The 15,985-nt window shown below is 41.1% G+C and overlaps 1 protein-coding gene across 1 annotated transcript in view; it reads right to left on the bottom strand.

Annotated features, from left to right (window-relative positions):
- The window catches only part of TRABD2B (TraB domain containing 2B), a 255,397-nt gene that overhangs the window by 37,079 nt on the left and 202,333 nt on the right, over nucleotides 1-15,985 (bottom strand). Inside the window, exon 5 of the mRNA XM_048944471.1 lies at nucleotides 6,175-6,265. Coding sequence (XP_048800428.1) covers nucleotides 6,175-6,265 — 91 coding nt within the window. The remainder of the gene's footprint in view (nucleotides 1-6,174; nucleotides 6,266-15,985) is intronic.

Raw genomic sequence — 15,985 nt, 5'->3', positions numbered from 1 at the left:
TAAGCAAAAAGAAGCAAGCCCAGGCTCCCCTATGGCCCTTCGTGCAAGTTCCTGAGGAACAGAACAGTATAGAAAATGAATCCATTTTTCAAACTAAATTCTGCCAAGGACAAAATCTGATTACAGAGAACAGTAAATGGCCCACTGGGAACAACAGTCAAGCAAAATTCCTGAGAAGTTCTGTTCTGTATTCTTTCACCAACACCATGAATTAGCTTACACTTTTTTTTTCTTTTTTTTTTTTTTTTTTGGTAGTAAGTTGCTGAATTCCACTCTTTCAGAAGGCATTTAGTGTTTAAAGATAGCCTGAAGAACATGCAGACACACTGGCCCAAGGCAATGTGTTGCTCAGGATAATTAAATTTCCATGGCTGAGAACTTGTAAGTTGACTTTGCTTCTCTACCATGTCTAGGAGCTTCTCTTTAATTTCTTTACCTCTACTAGTTACTTTGATTGGCTCAGACCTTATACGTTGTGGATGTAAGGCAATTATAGACAAAGAAAATTAAATCACAAAGGAGGATATTTCAAAAGTACGTGGGAAACCCTTGAAAATGTAATGTGTGTATTTTCATGACAAAATGTTGTAAGCATTAAGTTGTTATATTCTCCAGTATTAGATGAAGCAATAAATTTGCCAATGCACGCAGAAGAACCCCATTTAATCCCTATACACCATTTACTGTAAATTACACTGTCAGAGGAAACCCCTAAATAATGGGTTTGGTTTTCTTCTGAGGGCAAAAAAGCTTGTGAAGGGAGTATGATCTTCAGGCTCAGATCAAGTCAAAGATCCAAAGGTTTACAATAAGATTAAGGAGAATTGCAGCATCCCAACTGGGAGATTATTCCACCCACGGATTTTTCCCTGTCACAGAAGAGATGAGATCCAGAATAGCATCACATCTCCCCAGCTCTTTTTCCTTCAATTAATTCAGTTGTTCTCAATGGAAATGCCATAGGTCTTATGATTCTTCTCTTTTCTAACACAATCTTAATTATTTCACTTTAACTTGGGAAAACTTTAACAGGCCAAGGATGTCCCAAACACTTAGAGCTAAGAGGTTCATGACAGTGAGAGTGGAGGAACCCTTTCAGGTTGCCACCCTAAAGCCCAAGTTGCCCAGCAGTCCCAAGGAACATGGCAACATCTGGAAGTCTCCAGAGGGCTTTCAAAGGAACATCGTGCCAAACACTTTCCACCCAGCTTTGCACACTGGATTTTAAAAGTCATGAATCTGGATGGAATGAAAAAGCTGCATCAATGTGTGGATCAGGTGTGCTTTCATCCTTTGAGAAACAAAAAGCATTTATAGTGAAGCAAAAAAACTTCCATTATGAGACAGAGCTGATGCTGAGGAGCCAGGGTCACCTGTAGGATGCTGTGGGAAAAGGAGAACGAGCAAGCTCTTTGCTTCAGAAAGAACAGGAGAAGCTACAACTGCAAAGACACGTTGCTTCTTTTGGGCCAGGAAGTTCAACCATAAAGAGGAAGGGTAATTAATTTCTACAGCAGAGCTCTGAGAGTTCGCAGTAAATTCTCAGATGGTCAGAAATGAAAGACTGTCAGGAATTCTCCCATTTTGAAAGAAGGCAGCATTGAACATAATATCTGAAAGAGAAGTCTGATGGAAATGAGCACAGCAGTGTGTTTTTTTTAGCCTAGAAAAGCGTTTGCAGTATGTCAAGGCTCAACACATGGCAGAAGGTCAAAGCCGATTCTGAGAACTCAGTAACAATAGAGAGTCATCACTGGACACAGGTGCTTCCTGAATTGATCTTGCAATTTGGCTGTTTCCAATTAAATATGAAGCAGCTGTGGCCCCTTATCTGCTCAAGTCACTGGAATCCATCTAACTTTCTCCCTTCTCTCTTCTCTCCACAACCCAGACAGCTCTGCTCTCCAAAGAGCCTGCCAAGGACAGCCAATTGGTCTGAACCCCAGAAATAAAAACTGCCTCTTATTCATCTCAGGGCAATGCAATGAGATACTTCTCCTTTCCCAGTGCTTTTATTTGGGGACAACAGCAAAGGTGAACAAAATAGGAAGAAAATACGAATGCCGATGTTTGTCAGGCAAATAGATTCAGGACACCTTCCATCAGGCACTGAATTAAATACATGAAGCCAGTGTGAGGACAAGTCCTTAAGTGTTTACAGCATGGTTCTGCATTCTGAGTATAAGAGAGTATTTTTTACAGAAAAAGATTGAGTTTTAAAGAAGGTATTTTCAATAGTCAGCTAGTGGGGTTATAGATGGGACTCAGAAAGGTCAGCATAGAACCACCAGGTGGAATAACAGCTGATAGGGCATTTCAGAAATCCATCAAGTGAGAGCTCCCAAATACCTTACAGCACCTAAATGTACTTTACACAAACTTTTCCTTTCCAGTTCACTCATTCTGCAGCAATGAAACCCCCCCATGTTTTGGCTATCTCTTCCAGCCTGCCGAAGTCTCACTTTACTTTTCTCCAGCACCTTAAGAAAGTAAGAGCTTGGCTCAAAATTGTGCTTGTCACTAGACAAAAGAAAAATGAAACTCTAGGTATGCACCTTGGTTGTCTTCAAGATGAGCCATTTAATAACGTGTGCTAAGCATTCTGGACACGAGATGCTAAAAACCACCTGGTTTTACCCAGCCTGAATGTAACAAAGCTGAGACAGCTTTGCTTTTGTGCTGTTCAGCTCTTCTCAAGGCTTTTCTGAAACATGGGAACAATAGTAGCTCTTTCTAAAGAGTATTCTCTTGTGCATTCTGAAATTGAAATGGATGGTAGAGGTTAAACTTGATTCTGTGCTACCCCACCTAATTGTGACAATAATGCTTCATAATGCTCAGTATTGAACAATGAAGTTCAGACTACTGATCATTTCAATCATAACAGTAATTATACTACTGTAGGAACAAAGAGCTAAAAAACAAACAAATAAACAAAAACAATCAAACAAAAACAACAACAGCAACAAAAAAACACCCAACCAAACCAGCTTTTTTCTCATTTAATAGGAAGTAGCACTGGTGTTTTGCTAAGGTTACTTTCATCATTTCAAAAAACAAGGCTTCTGATTTAACCTGAGAAAGACCATCTAGCTTCATGCCACTTCATGTCACGAAGCAGCCAAAGTAATCAGCCATAACCACCCTTAGTCTAGGTATGATAGACCTCTGGAAGTTCCTGCATGCCAGGTCTAATCATTCCTCTTGGCTTCTCTGGGCACAATATGTGCACAAGAATACACACAAGAATATAATATACACAAGAATTTTGAATTCCCTTGGCCAAAACATAAGCATGCAGCTGTTTTTTTCTTCCTCCAGTCCTTACATTTTTTCCACGTGCTGTCCACAGCTCCCTCCTCAACTCTCTACATTAGAGTCCAGATGACCTTCCCTGAAAACCATCCGATTTTTCAGCTGCCAGTGCCAGAATGCAATGCAGTAGGCTGGACTCCTTTACAAAGCCTACTTCAAAGTAAAGCAGAAATGTCTCTATGGGTTTAAGCAGAGGAGAGAAAGACGTCTTGTTTCTTGTGGAGCCATACATGAAATAAGACATAGCCACCTGCATCTCAGTGATTCATAAAACCATTTCTTCCTTCAAACAGCTCAAAATCTGTTTTGAGCTTTTACGTGTTTAGGCTTAGTGTAGCTAATACCTCAAAAACATCTCCTCCTGTGGGCCCTTGTAGTTGTTTTCAAATTTCATCTTTTAAAGAGGAAGGAGAAAAGCAAAAAAAAGAACAACAGAAGGAAAAACAAAAATGATCAGACAATAGGAATACATACAGATTCATTAACAGAACATCTCATCTTTACAGAGTACAACTGCTATTTACTACATACAACCATTATGCCCTCTCTTAACTCAGTCCAGTACTCACAAATGTCAACATATGTCAAATATGCACATCAATATTGTAAATAGGTCGGTCTGAAAGTAACGCCTCCTATATATTTCCAAGGAAAAAATGACAAAGAACCCAGTAACACTATTTGATAGAGCAAATTCTCAGCTACAGAACATTATTTTTCAACACAGTCACCACCACTAGCTATGCATTTTTGCCAGCGATGCACAAGAGCCTGCATGTCACGCTCATAAAAATCTGCATGGTTATCCAGAACACGCTTTGTCTTTCTCTCACTGTTGCAACTGCAGAAATGCACCACCTACCACCTCTCTGTACTAACATCCACTGTTTGGTTTTCCATAAACATTCAGCAAGCATTGATGTATGTCAATGAGTGCAGTTTTTTCCACATGGAGTGCCATATGGTGACAAAATGTAACAGAATAATGGCGGGAAGGTTCAGCCTCTACTGCCATGCCACCAACATCCACCTCTGACACTGGAGGCCAAAGTAATAAAACAGGAGGTATTACTTTCAGAGCAGCTCTTCTATATATGTTGACACATTTTCCCCAGGAACTGACAACTTCAGGAAAGACCATCATGGAAAAGACATGTTGCTGCCAAAGTTGATATACACAGAGAAACCCCCACATTGCAAATTGGTCAACATTAAGTAGTGGCATTGTTTCACTTTTCCTGCCCAATCGTGTTCCATCAAGCCTGCGATGACTTACAAAGCCATATCCCAAGACCATAAAGAACAGAGACTGTTTTGGGGTCTTTCTCACACTTCTCAAAGACTTGCAAGCAGCCAATAAATTAAGAATTTTCACAGTTTTCAGCTTAAATACTTTTCATGATGATACTTTCAGTTGAATGAAAATTACAACGGAAAATACCTCCCTGAAAGGAAAGCTTTTGTCAGAAATGCAGGAACTGCATCCCTGCAGGAACTGTAAAACTCAGCTGTTGTTATTGATTGCTTGGATTTTGTTTTGCTGTATTTTCAGACACAGGCTTTTTGATTCATTTTAGCCAAAATTTTAAGCTCCAGGCAGTTAAGGCATTTACAACTCTTCCTGTGTCACATTGACTTTTCCTCACTGTCACAAGTGCTTCTTAAACCTCCTCTGAATATTTGCTCTGCTTTGTGTTAGTTTTTTTCTTCCACTTCTTCCCATTGTTATTTAAGACCGGGCTTCTATGGCTCAACATATTCTAAGAATCATTTAGGATAAATGTTCTGTCAAAGGCACTTATACAGTTGAGCCATATTATATTCTATATAAATCATTGTGACTGTTTCACAAACAAGGCTGAATCTGACAGATTTTTCCAAGTACAAGAAACATAGCTTTTTCAGACATGATCTCCTAACCCCCCAATTAATTCCACCATCCTGAAACTCGCCTCATATTTGGACTAAGTCATGCTGGCCTCACCAGGAACAGGACCATGCTGCTAACATTTTATCCTAATGAGGATAACAATCCTATGATGGGGAAATCTCAGCCAATTTTTATCTGCGGATTGCAGGGAAAAGGTTAACTTTGCAAGCCTAACAGTATCTCACCACCTCTTCCAGTTTTATTTTCTAAGATATTCATAACCTCAAGCAAACAAAGACATCATCTGAACTGTCAGGAAAGAGAAGTCTATGGAAAGAAGGAAATCTGTTTCAGTAGCTGAGGACAGTTTTGTGCTGTACTTCAGCTTATACTAATGAAGATTGCCCAGAGCCTGGTATCAGTCTTCCTTGCCTGCTTTACACTTGATCAGATGGATGGAGACGCTTGGGGAATATTCAAACACTTTTTACCTGTACAGCTCACTATCCAGAACGTAAGATGCATCTGCTACATTCAACACAGTCCTTCAGGCAAAACTGAAATCCCACCTGAAGAAGATAGCCTGACAGAGAAAGGAATTTGGTGGCACTTCACTGTTCTGCACTGGAGAAGCAACCAAAACCCATGGAGAAAAAAAAAATTATGGGGCAAATTACCGGAACAAGACTTTTCTTGAAAACAGGAAGAAACTGCAGCGTCCTTGATCTGGTAGTATTAAGCAGCTGCGATAGGAATAATGTTCACAAGTGAAAGGAACAGCCACTGAAGCTCCCTTATTTTCCAGAGTCATATTATGGATGCTTGATAGCACAGTTTTTGTCTGGAAGTTGGGTGGGAATGGAAGGTGCCACATCCCCTCATCCACTTCCTTTACTAAGGCAATAATCTCGCTTCATTAGAGAAAAAAAAAGGAGAAGAAAAAAGGATAAGGAAAGAAAATGATTAATAATCTGTGGGCAGCTGCTTACTTTCCAATCGGTTGTCCAGGAGGGGTGTGCTCCACTTCAAATCCTGCTTGTCTCAGTACATCAATCACAGTGTTGTTACCCAGGAAGTGACCTAAAATACAGGTAGAAAATAGCACTGTCAATCAAACTGCTCTGCTCACTCGTTTTATTTTCTCCTTTTGAACAACAGGATTGGGACACAAGGTTACCAGAAGCTAAACTCCAGCTCTAGAAGCAGGAAAGGCACATTATGCTATTAATTGAGGTGGCAATGAGCAGGATAACAAACAGCATACAGCCTGATATGATCTTCTTCCATCTTGTTTATCTCTCCCTCTCTTCACATGACCAAGGATGCGTATAAAACAAAACCTAGATAGATTCTTTTTTAATATTACTTTATTGTACAGGAATTTGTAAACCGCTAACATGGCAACTTTTATTATGTGCACTGACTAAAGGATCTTCTAATGTGGGTATCTGAATGATTCAGCAGTGGTGAAAAGAATACTGCTTGGGCACTGACTCATGAATTGGAACAACTTACACCCTCAGATGTGTATCCTGCCCATCATCATTTATGGGCATCTGCTTATGAAGAAGTTCCAAAGTTGCTCTATTTATGGCTCATTGCCTAAAATGAACATGGCTCAGAAATTGCTTGATCAACCTCTCAGCTGAGTTGGGAGGGGTCAGGAGGTAACTTCATCTCTTCCCAGATGAGGAGAATTAGTTTTGTGCACTTTGGTGAAAGTGTAAAGGTTGCATTCCTATTCACAGAAGTAACAAAGAGCCCAATAAGTACTGCAGCACGTATGGGCCTTGAAAAAGTTTACTTAAGGGAATTCTATACACTTGAGTCTGAACCAAATCCTACTGGAGTCAATGGGAATCCTCAAAGGACTTTGGGCACAGACTCAATAAGGCGGTGTAATCCCTCCAAAGCTTTTAACTTATTGTCAGAGTTTCACATTGTTTTCAGGATGGGTTTGAGGTATAAAGCAAGGACACAAGAACTCTACTAACAGGTTATATTTAAGACCACGTAGTACAGTAACCTGACTCCAGCTGTGGCTCACTGTAAATAGTAAATATGTAGAAATACACAAATGAAAAAGACTAGGAAATAACAGAACAGTCCTCACCCATTACATCCTTTAACTTCTATCTCTGCATGGCTGGGTGACTCATTTATAGCCAGGTCAACACGTCTCACTGCCAGCTCTGAATAGACCAATTCTCTATGAATGCACTCAGACCTCTGCCTCCATCTACTTTTTGCCCCATGACTTCTTGCAGCAGCGAGTTCCACCATGTGCCACATGTAGAAGTGCACTCCTCTGGTTTGCTTAGAGCTTGCTGTCCAGAGGGAGTATGCACGCCTTAAGCACAGGATAAATATTAAATATTTAATACAGAGATGCCCATAACTATCTGCCTCTAATTCAGAATCAAATGGTTTTCACAGAGAAAAAAACAAGGCAGGCAAGACATGCCTGAGTCTCTCTGTTCATGCAGTCATCGGAAAAAAATGGAAAGAAAATTCTTTAACACCAATCAATACCACTATATGATGACTTAATGTAACTGTGAGCAGAGTCAGCCCTAGGACATTTCACCCATGCTGTACAAAGTCACAACGAATGCAAGAGTAATTCGGTCTCCAGTATTCCTTAAGCCTGCTTCGCTCTGCTTACACTGCCAACAAGGGCGCTAATTCGCATCAGTTGTGAGAATGATGTAGTTGTACGGCTTTTAGCGCAACTTGCAAGGACTGGTAAGTGCTTTTAGCCAAAAGACATTTCTTTAAATGATTAAACATACATTTGCAGAGCTCTAACGTGTTCCAGAATTCCTCCGCTTCTTTTTAAGACTACTCAAAATTTGATTTTCCCTTAGCTTACTTATAATAAAAGCCAAAGGAACAGAGAGCAGTCCCAAAAATGTTTTACACACCCTCAGGATTCAAGAAATGAGACATTTGTGAGTGATTAACTGGATTTGATCATATCCTGTTTTTTTATGTAGTGGCCAAAGCAAACAACGGCCACAGTTCTGTCACTGGCAAGTGACAGTGAGGAATCAAAACCAACGGCGTCAAGGTCAGGGACCTTTCTGTCTAAAATCCAATGCTCTCCTTTCCTTTCCCTGAAGCAGTTTTAAATGGCAAGAGATTTCTTAATAGAAATAAGTTGTCCTAGATCCAGCAAATCTTTGACATCAGGACAGTACCCAAAAGAACCCAATTTTAACTGCTTTAAATCCAGGGAAAAAAAGGGAAACTATGCAATAGTTACAATTCCTCATCCACTAAATGGCAGGCCTACACCAACGTCAGCTCCCCCAGCAAAACATGCAAATCCTTTTCAAGCCAAGCATGAGACTGAAAGTGACACCTCCTGGCCTCCTGCTCCTGCCCATTTTGTTGAGACCATGATGACACTGGGACCTGCAGCACATGACAGCAGAGGAAAACATAGACTCTCCAGCACCTTTCCCACTCTAGGTCTGGATGCAGAAATTTCCGAAGTGCAAAGGACCAGGAATATGTGGAAGAGTAAGGTAAGCTCTGTGGAAAAAGGTGGCACCCGGGAGATCCCACGCAGTTTGGTCAAAAGAAATATGAAGTCGTTTGCCATTGTTGTAGTTCCAAGGCTAAAAGAATTCTTGGAAGAAATGTTTTGGCTTTCTTCCTGCTGATAAGTCTATCTTGTTTTAAAATCTAGGATGACTTTCAATATGAGAAATGTCTTACATAAAACAGCTCCCTATGGTCACATACAAGTTGAGATAAGCATTGATGTTGAATATTGACAACAATATAGTACTTTCATTGGCATGCAATAAAAAAAGACATTAACCTATGAATGTGAAGCACTTATGTTCAGCATGGATTTGGTCAGTAAGAAGTCCCTGCCTCCAGCTGCCCATATGTACAAACACGATATGTAATAATTGCCAGATTAGTTACAACATCAGTGGATTTCATTTATATATACTCAAATTTTATGTGTACTTCATATGTGCATATGTATGAAAATGTGTGCACTTCTGCTAAAAACTTCAAAAAAAATTCTCTCCCTGAACAGAAAATTTCATTCCAAAAGGTATTGAGAAGTTTTTGCATCCAGAGGTAGATCAGATAACTTAGAGGCACAGAGTAATGCTCTTGCTTCTGTGTCTCTATTCCCCTCTTCACTGTAAACCTGCTGGATAAACTATTCTTGCAGTGGTAACTAAATTCACCTTGACAGCTGTTGAAAGCTGGATCCAAGAGGTCAGAACGCTGCCTGCCTTGGGAATTACATGCAAGTATGGGAATAGGAGAGAAAGCAGACAGAAAAGATTTTTCTAGATAAGAATTTGAAAGTACCTGAGTATGAAGATATACAAGAAAGCCTCTCCCAATCGTTTAATATAAAAATAAGAAAATAAGAAATAATTTCTTCAAATCAAATACAATATTGACACAACAGTCCATTACGTATTTATACTCAAGATATTTGTGATGATATGAGGCAAATACTCTGAAGTATTGGAACAAACTATCTAGTTAACTATTTGCAGGTTTTCATGCATTTACATTTAACATTTACTCTGTTACGCACTTCAGCTCACCAGGAAAGGTGTGAATGCAGTCTTCCTGTCCTCTAAGGATAAGCAAATATTCCTGAGATTGTCTTGAGGACAACCCACGAGTGACAAAGAGTTTTATTGGAGTTTGAATACAAACACAGAGGACAACTCACAGCATTTGCTGTGAGCTTCTATGTTTGATTGAGGGCAAGATTTTTGTCTCCTTTGTCTGGTGTTTTGTGTTTCTGAGACAGACGATCTATGACTGGACGCACTGGATGAAGACGTTACACAGCATGGCTGTTAACATTAATCAAACATCTCCCATCCCCGTTTCTTCTTTTTATTTAAGAACTGTGCTTTGTACTACACAAAATAGATGCATGTAATGCATTTCCTTGTCTCCCCAAGGTTTCATTTTTCAATGCAAGGAAGAAAGATTAAGCCACTTTGTTACAAACAACAACAAAAGCTAAACAGGTAATAGAAAATGCAAGGTTTCCATAAAGTGTGTGCATGTAGGCACACTCCTGGAAAAGTAGATTTTCCTCCTCTTTGAGCAGAATGTGCTGGGGTCAGGAGAAAAGTATGCTTCTCAGCCAGATCTAACAGTTGCAACTGAGCATTTTCTAATTGACCTTTGAAACTAAAGGTCCCCTTTACCATTTGGGACATCTTGGTGACCCCATCTATAGCATAATCAAGCATAAGGTTGCATCCTTCAAAAGTTAAATGAACTTGGGTGTTCCTACACTCATAAGTACAATCTTGTTTGGATGGAAGAAGCAGGAAAAATGTTTCTAAGCAAATACTATGTGCTTTATCTAGATCTCAAGATCTCCCACAAATTACTTTGTCTCTTCGTTTCACAATTCTTTGTTCCATGGCTTAGTGGGATAAAGGGGTACAAAGGAGCAGGAGATAATTCCCTCACAAAGGACCTCCATTGCTAGAGCCTTTGAAGTTGTGCTAAAAAAGCCTTGCTAGCCCATTAGCTGACACACAGCAGAAACCTGAACTGTTTCCATGCACACTACAAGCAGAGCTATTTTCTGCACAATTAGTCATAAAAAGGGCCAATGTAAACTGTGTCGGGAGGTCTCAATTCTTTACATTCTCCACACAGTGAATCAGACGTTATGTATAACGTTTTGTTGCCATTTAGACCTCAGGCTGCCTTGCAATCAGAAGACGGCTGTCTCTATTCCCATTCCTCTCTAAATGCTGATTTTCAAGGCCCTTGGCACCATCAGTATGTTTATGGTACCTTGACTTCACAATAATTAGTGAAGGCAGAAATGCAAATGTCAGAAGCTGCATGTTCACAACTGGGACAAATATTTATCCGTTACTCTGCTTGCTGCCTCAAAAATGATGCTATTTCTCTTATTCTGCAATGGTTTAACTGAATATTTTAGAGGTTGAGTGATGAAGGTGTCAAGAAGAGATTGTGGCAAGGAGCTGCAGCAAACAGCTCAGGGAATCGGTTTTATCTGGATTTATCCTACAGTATTTGACTCCAAACCAATGGGCTCTGGACAGTGATGTGAATTTACCAGGGGAAGCACATGACATCCTACATCATCATTTCCTCCCACTGCAGATGTCCCATACACATGATGGGAAACCAGTTCTGGAGATAAACTCTTCAAATCTTGCTTTTCCTTCCACTCCCGAATGACAGCTGTTTCTATCCATTACGTTTAAGATTTCTTATGAATATCATTCTTTCAGAGCTAGAGGCTCTTCCACTTTTTCTCATGATGACTCAGGCTTAGACCACTACTGCTGCCAGAGGCTTCTCTCTCTTCCTAAATCACTTCATTGAAATCTCAGTATAAAGGCAAGGACTGCCTTGAATCACTATCTCCAGCACGCTTTGACATACAGCACAGAACAGAGGGCTCTGAAGCTGCTCCTGGGCCATGAGAGCACCCAAACACAACAGACAGTAGATGCTGATATAGACAACTCATGGGTGAGTGAAACGGCATCCCACAGAAACTCAGCAGGCTCAACAACCACCAGTTTGTCTGCTGATGTTCTCCATAGAGGTCCTTCCCACAGAAAAGAGTGCCCAGAACTCAGAAAAAACTGGGAACTGTACTCTACCTTTCACAGAAGCCTGTCGCCCCAGACTGTTGGCTGCTCTCTTGCTGCAGGACATGGTTTTTCACTTTGAAATTTCAGTATTATGCAAGAAACTGGGAAGGAAAGCTGGGGATGCAGGGAACGAGCCCTTTTCTTCCTGTGTTTTGGCAAGAGTACCCAAGCCCAAAGCATGACTTAAAAATACTTCTGCACAAAACCTGTTCAAAGGTCTTGTAAAGCAGGCTTTCAGCATAGCCTCCTTACATCATGCCATGGCTTCTCCAAGGCAGATGGAGAAATCATTTCCCTTGTTTGATGTTGTTATTCTCCACAGTTGCGAGGAACTGACTCACAGCCACTTTCAGACAGTCACGGGAAGCAAAGCAATAAAACATGAAAGGCCATAATGTGCAGAGCTTTGAAAGTCCAGCATTACCCCCATGGCTCTCCATTCCTTCCTTGCATGTAATCACCCCTCACCCCTGAGCACTTGCAGAACTTGCTCTGGAGAAGGGCCACACCGTAGATGGATGCAGACTGGAGTGACATGGGGCCAAAAGTTGAGGGGGTCATTCTAGACTATGTCAGGTTGTGGAGCACAGATTTATGTTGCCCTGGGGTGTCTTTGAGAACTGCAGTGCAAGACTGCACTTGAAGCATCTCTGTCCGAAAGAAGGACAGATTCACAGTCTTATCCTACTTTCTCACCATTCCTCCATGTAATCAAAACCTCTCACACCTCTTCCGTTCTACTCCTTTCGCCCTCCCGGTTGAGGGCACAAAGCTACACTGGAGGCACATAAACGTGACGCACTAGAAGCCCTCCTTTAGAACTAGCCTAGAGCACCATGCAGAGACTCCAGTGGGCTCAGTAGAAGATTGCACTCAATCCTCTCCCCAGACCTTACCAGTTTGGAAGCAGTGCTGTGCTGGCACAACTATTTGCTTTCAAACTCAAGCTGGTGGCCCTATGCAGTACCATCCCACATGCTTAGCCACTCAGTTCTGCACCATCTTTGCACATCTCTTCCTTGCTGAGTTGCCCTATGTATGGGACAAGGAAACCAGTAAAATATTTACATCTTTTCCTTCAACAGAAAGCTCAATTGTTTTCAAGCTTAAGCCAGCTGTTTCATTTTGGTTAAGAGAAACAATACAAGCAAAAAATGAAGTGAGGTCACCTCTCAAACACATCCTCTGGTCTCACCACAGCAACAGCTGAGAACTCACAACAGGGTTCAGTGCTGATTCAGGCATCTCAAATGATGTGACTAGTGTAAGTTGGTCAGCCTAACTGAAGAGTTCAAGCCTCTCTACCGAGCAATTCATTTCACCACCTCAAATAGAGATGGAAAGACATATGTGCTACCAACCACATCAGTTTAAACAGCTCCAAGCATCTACCAAATCTGGCATGACTGCCCACCAAGCTTAGAGGATGACCTGTTCAGCACATATTCTTAAGGAAATAACTTACAGATACAGTTCTAAAGGGCAGAGGGAGGTGGATAAGTAGCTCACAAAACCTTACTATGTCAATGCTTGAGATAGGATGGTAATTCCTGACCATGCCAAGCATGTACAAATTGAAGGGAAATGTTTTTTGTGAGCAAGCAAAGACTACAGATTTGAGATGTTTACTTTTGAAAATGTAGTTATAGCATTTGCTATCATGCTGGAACAACCTACCAGGACAAGAAAACTGTAGGAGGAAAATAATGAGAACAGGACTGAAACAAAGGTTTTGCCTGTCATTTTGTCCCCACATTTTACTGAGTGAAGGCAGGCTTGCCTAGTCTGAGACGTTGTGTAGGTGATGGTTATTGACATTTTTCCTTATATAAAATGCTACTATTATACCTTATTTTTCAATTTTTAAGGTGTGTGCTCCTGAACATGCCACTCTACACAAAAGTATGATGTGACTAGAGATGCTTGACCTTCTGGAGTCGTGCAACAGAACACATCCCTGGCAATCTCATGTGACCCTCTGCTATAAGTGGGGCCAATACACAAAATCTTGGGAACTTAACCCATCCTCATCACTGCAGCATGAGATGAGATGAGTACATGGAAAAGCAGTATCTCTAAAAATCTTCTCAGGGTACCGAAACATCTGTCCCAACAATCCAGAACCATCTAATCACCTCTGTAAGGATGGTCTGGTATGAAATGCACTGCGTGTATTGTAAAGTGTACAATATTTTGCTGAATGTTATCAATGTTTGAAGCAGTGAAGAAATCCATAAGGAAATGCAGTCTCTCTTTTGCCAAAGTGTCTCGTTAGGATGCTCACAGCCTAGCTAAGCTAGACAATATGCTTCCATCTAAATCAAAGTTATCAGCTCTTTTCATGTTAGCCACTGACTGGCTCCAGGAGGACAGCTGCCACGCTGAAGTCCCAACAGCTGGCATCAGGCAGATTGCCTCCAAGCAAAGTGTTTCATATCCCATTGCAAATCCCCCAAGCCATCCGGAACTAGTTTGAAATGCATAAGGACCTTCTTGCCAAAGCCAGGCAATGGTTGGGATAGAGAGGAAAATGCTTGCTTCCATGCCGCTCTGCTCTGTGCTTGTACTCTTACCAAGACACCTCCAATAACTTGCAGTCTGAGTTGCTTGAGCCTTAGAAAGCTCCTCCATCAGCAAAACACATTTTTTGCATGCTGAGTGCCTCATTGAATGTCTGGAAACATTTCTGAGGCACAGCCCAGCAAGGACCCAATCTTATGGGACTTTAGCCTTTCTTAGGATGTGGCCAGTATTATGAAATGCTGCATATTCACCTTCCTCAGGCAAAGGCATCTGGCAGGTAATAAGGATGTACTTAGTAGCTTTTTGTAGGAAATTCTGGTGAGGACATTGGGAAATTACTGCAGGCTCCAGTACTTCCAGTGCTGGACTATTGAAACTGTTTAATCCCTCTTTGGACTCGTATATGCATTTGACTTTCAGAACATCCTGTGGTGACAGGTCTGCAATATAACTATGCACTAAATGGAATAGTACTTGTGTTTGCCTTGAATTTGCCATCTGAGCATTTCATGATGTTCCTCCCAGTGCTTACATTTTGCATAGGTATGGCCCTAAACCAATTAAAAAAACAAGTCCATAATGTCACTCTATTGTGAGATTAAGCCACAAAGGAAAGTTAATTGGCAATGGTATCTACAGCTCTGCCCAGCTTCAAAAGACTACGAGACAAGTTGTCATTTTCTCTTTAAAAATGGGCTTGAAAACTACAAACCAAAGCTCTCAACTGATAGGATATGAAACCTAGATAGTTCTTTTCTGGTTTTGACCTCACTGTCTATTATTTTACAGACTGCACTGGTTTCTTCATCTTTTCCAGGAGCCCCTTTTAGTGGTTTGTTTGTATTGTGGCAGCAACATCAAACCATGATGTCTCACCAGCTAAAAAAATGGCAATAGCATAGCACAAAACCACAGTGATTCCTCAGAAAAATGCTGGCCTTCTGATGTTTATGGATATAGGTTAAACTCTGCTGGAGCAGAAAGTACCAGCCTCTTCCAGGTCATTTCTTGAGAAACCCCACATTGGTAAAGGGAAATAGAAACCACTGCATCACCCTGTACAGGAGAAGAAAAAGAAAGAAAAGGGAATTTTCAATCATGTCAAACCCTGGCCTCATTAGTCAGTATTTTTTCAAATATAAAAGCTTTGTGTGAACATGATGGTTCATGTTTTTCAAAGAAAATTCCAGCTGACCACTGGATGTCACTGTTGTTGCAGAAAAACACACCAGAAAGTTCACAAATCAGGCTGTGAATAAGGCAAGTCACTTCCACCCTTTACTTGCAGTTAACCAGATTCAATGGCACTTGGAGGCTAACCTGCCAGTGCAAACGATGAGAGGCAACATGCTCCAATAGCTGAGGACTCCACCACAGATCTCACGGGCTCTCAATTTATGGGTGACTTAATAGGTGTCCCTGCCTTGCTGTGGGTGCTCCATTGGCATGTTGTGCTGACGTGTCCTGGCTCTACGCAAAATATCCAGACCACTCTTCAGTTTGGATTCAGCCTTTTCCCTCTGCTATTTGGTGGAGAACACTGGAGCAAACATCTGCAAGTTTGCCCTTGATCCCACGTTAGAAGCAATTACATATAATCTTGCTCTGAGCTTTTAGCTAGTTCTGCTGA

The sequence above is a fragment of the Lagopus muta genome, chromosome 5 (assembly GCF_023343835.1).
Source record: "Lagopus muta isolate bLagMut1 chromosome 5, bLagMut1 primary, whole genome shotgun sequence".
Taxonomy (NCBI): Eukaryota; Metazoa; Chordata; class Aves; order Galliformes; family Phasianidae; genus Lagopus; species Lagopus muta.
The sequence above is the reverse complement of the archived record's forward strand: the minus strand, read 5'-3'. Positions and strand labels throughout refer to the sequence as shown.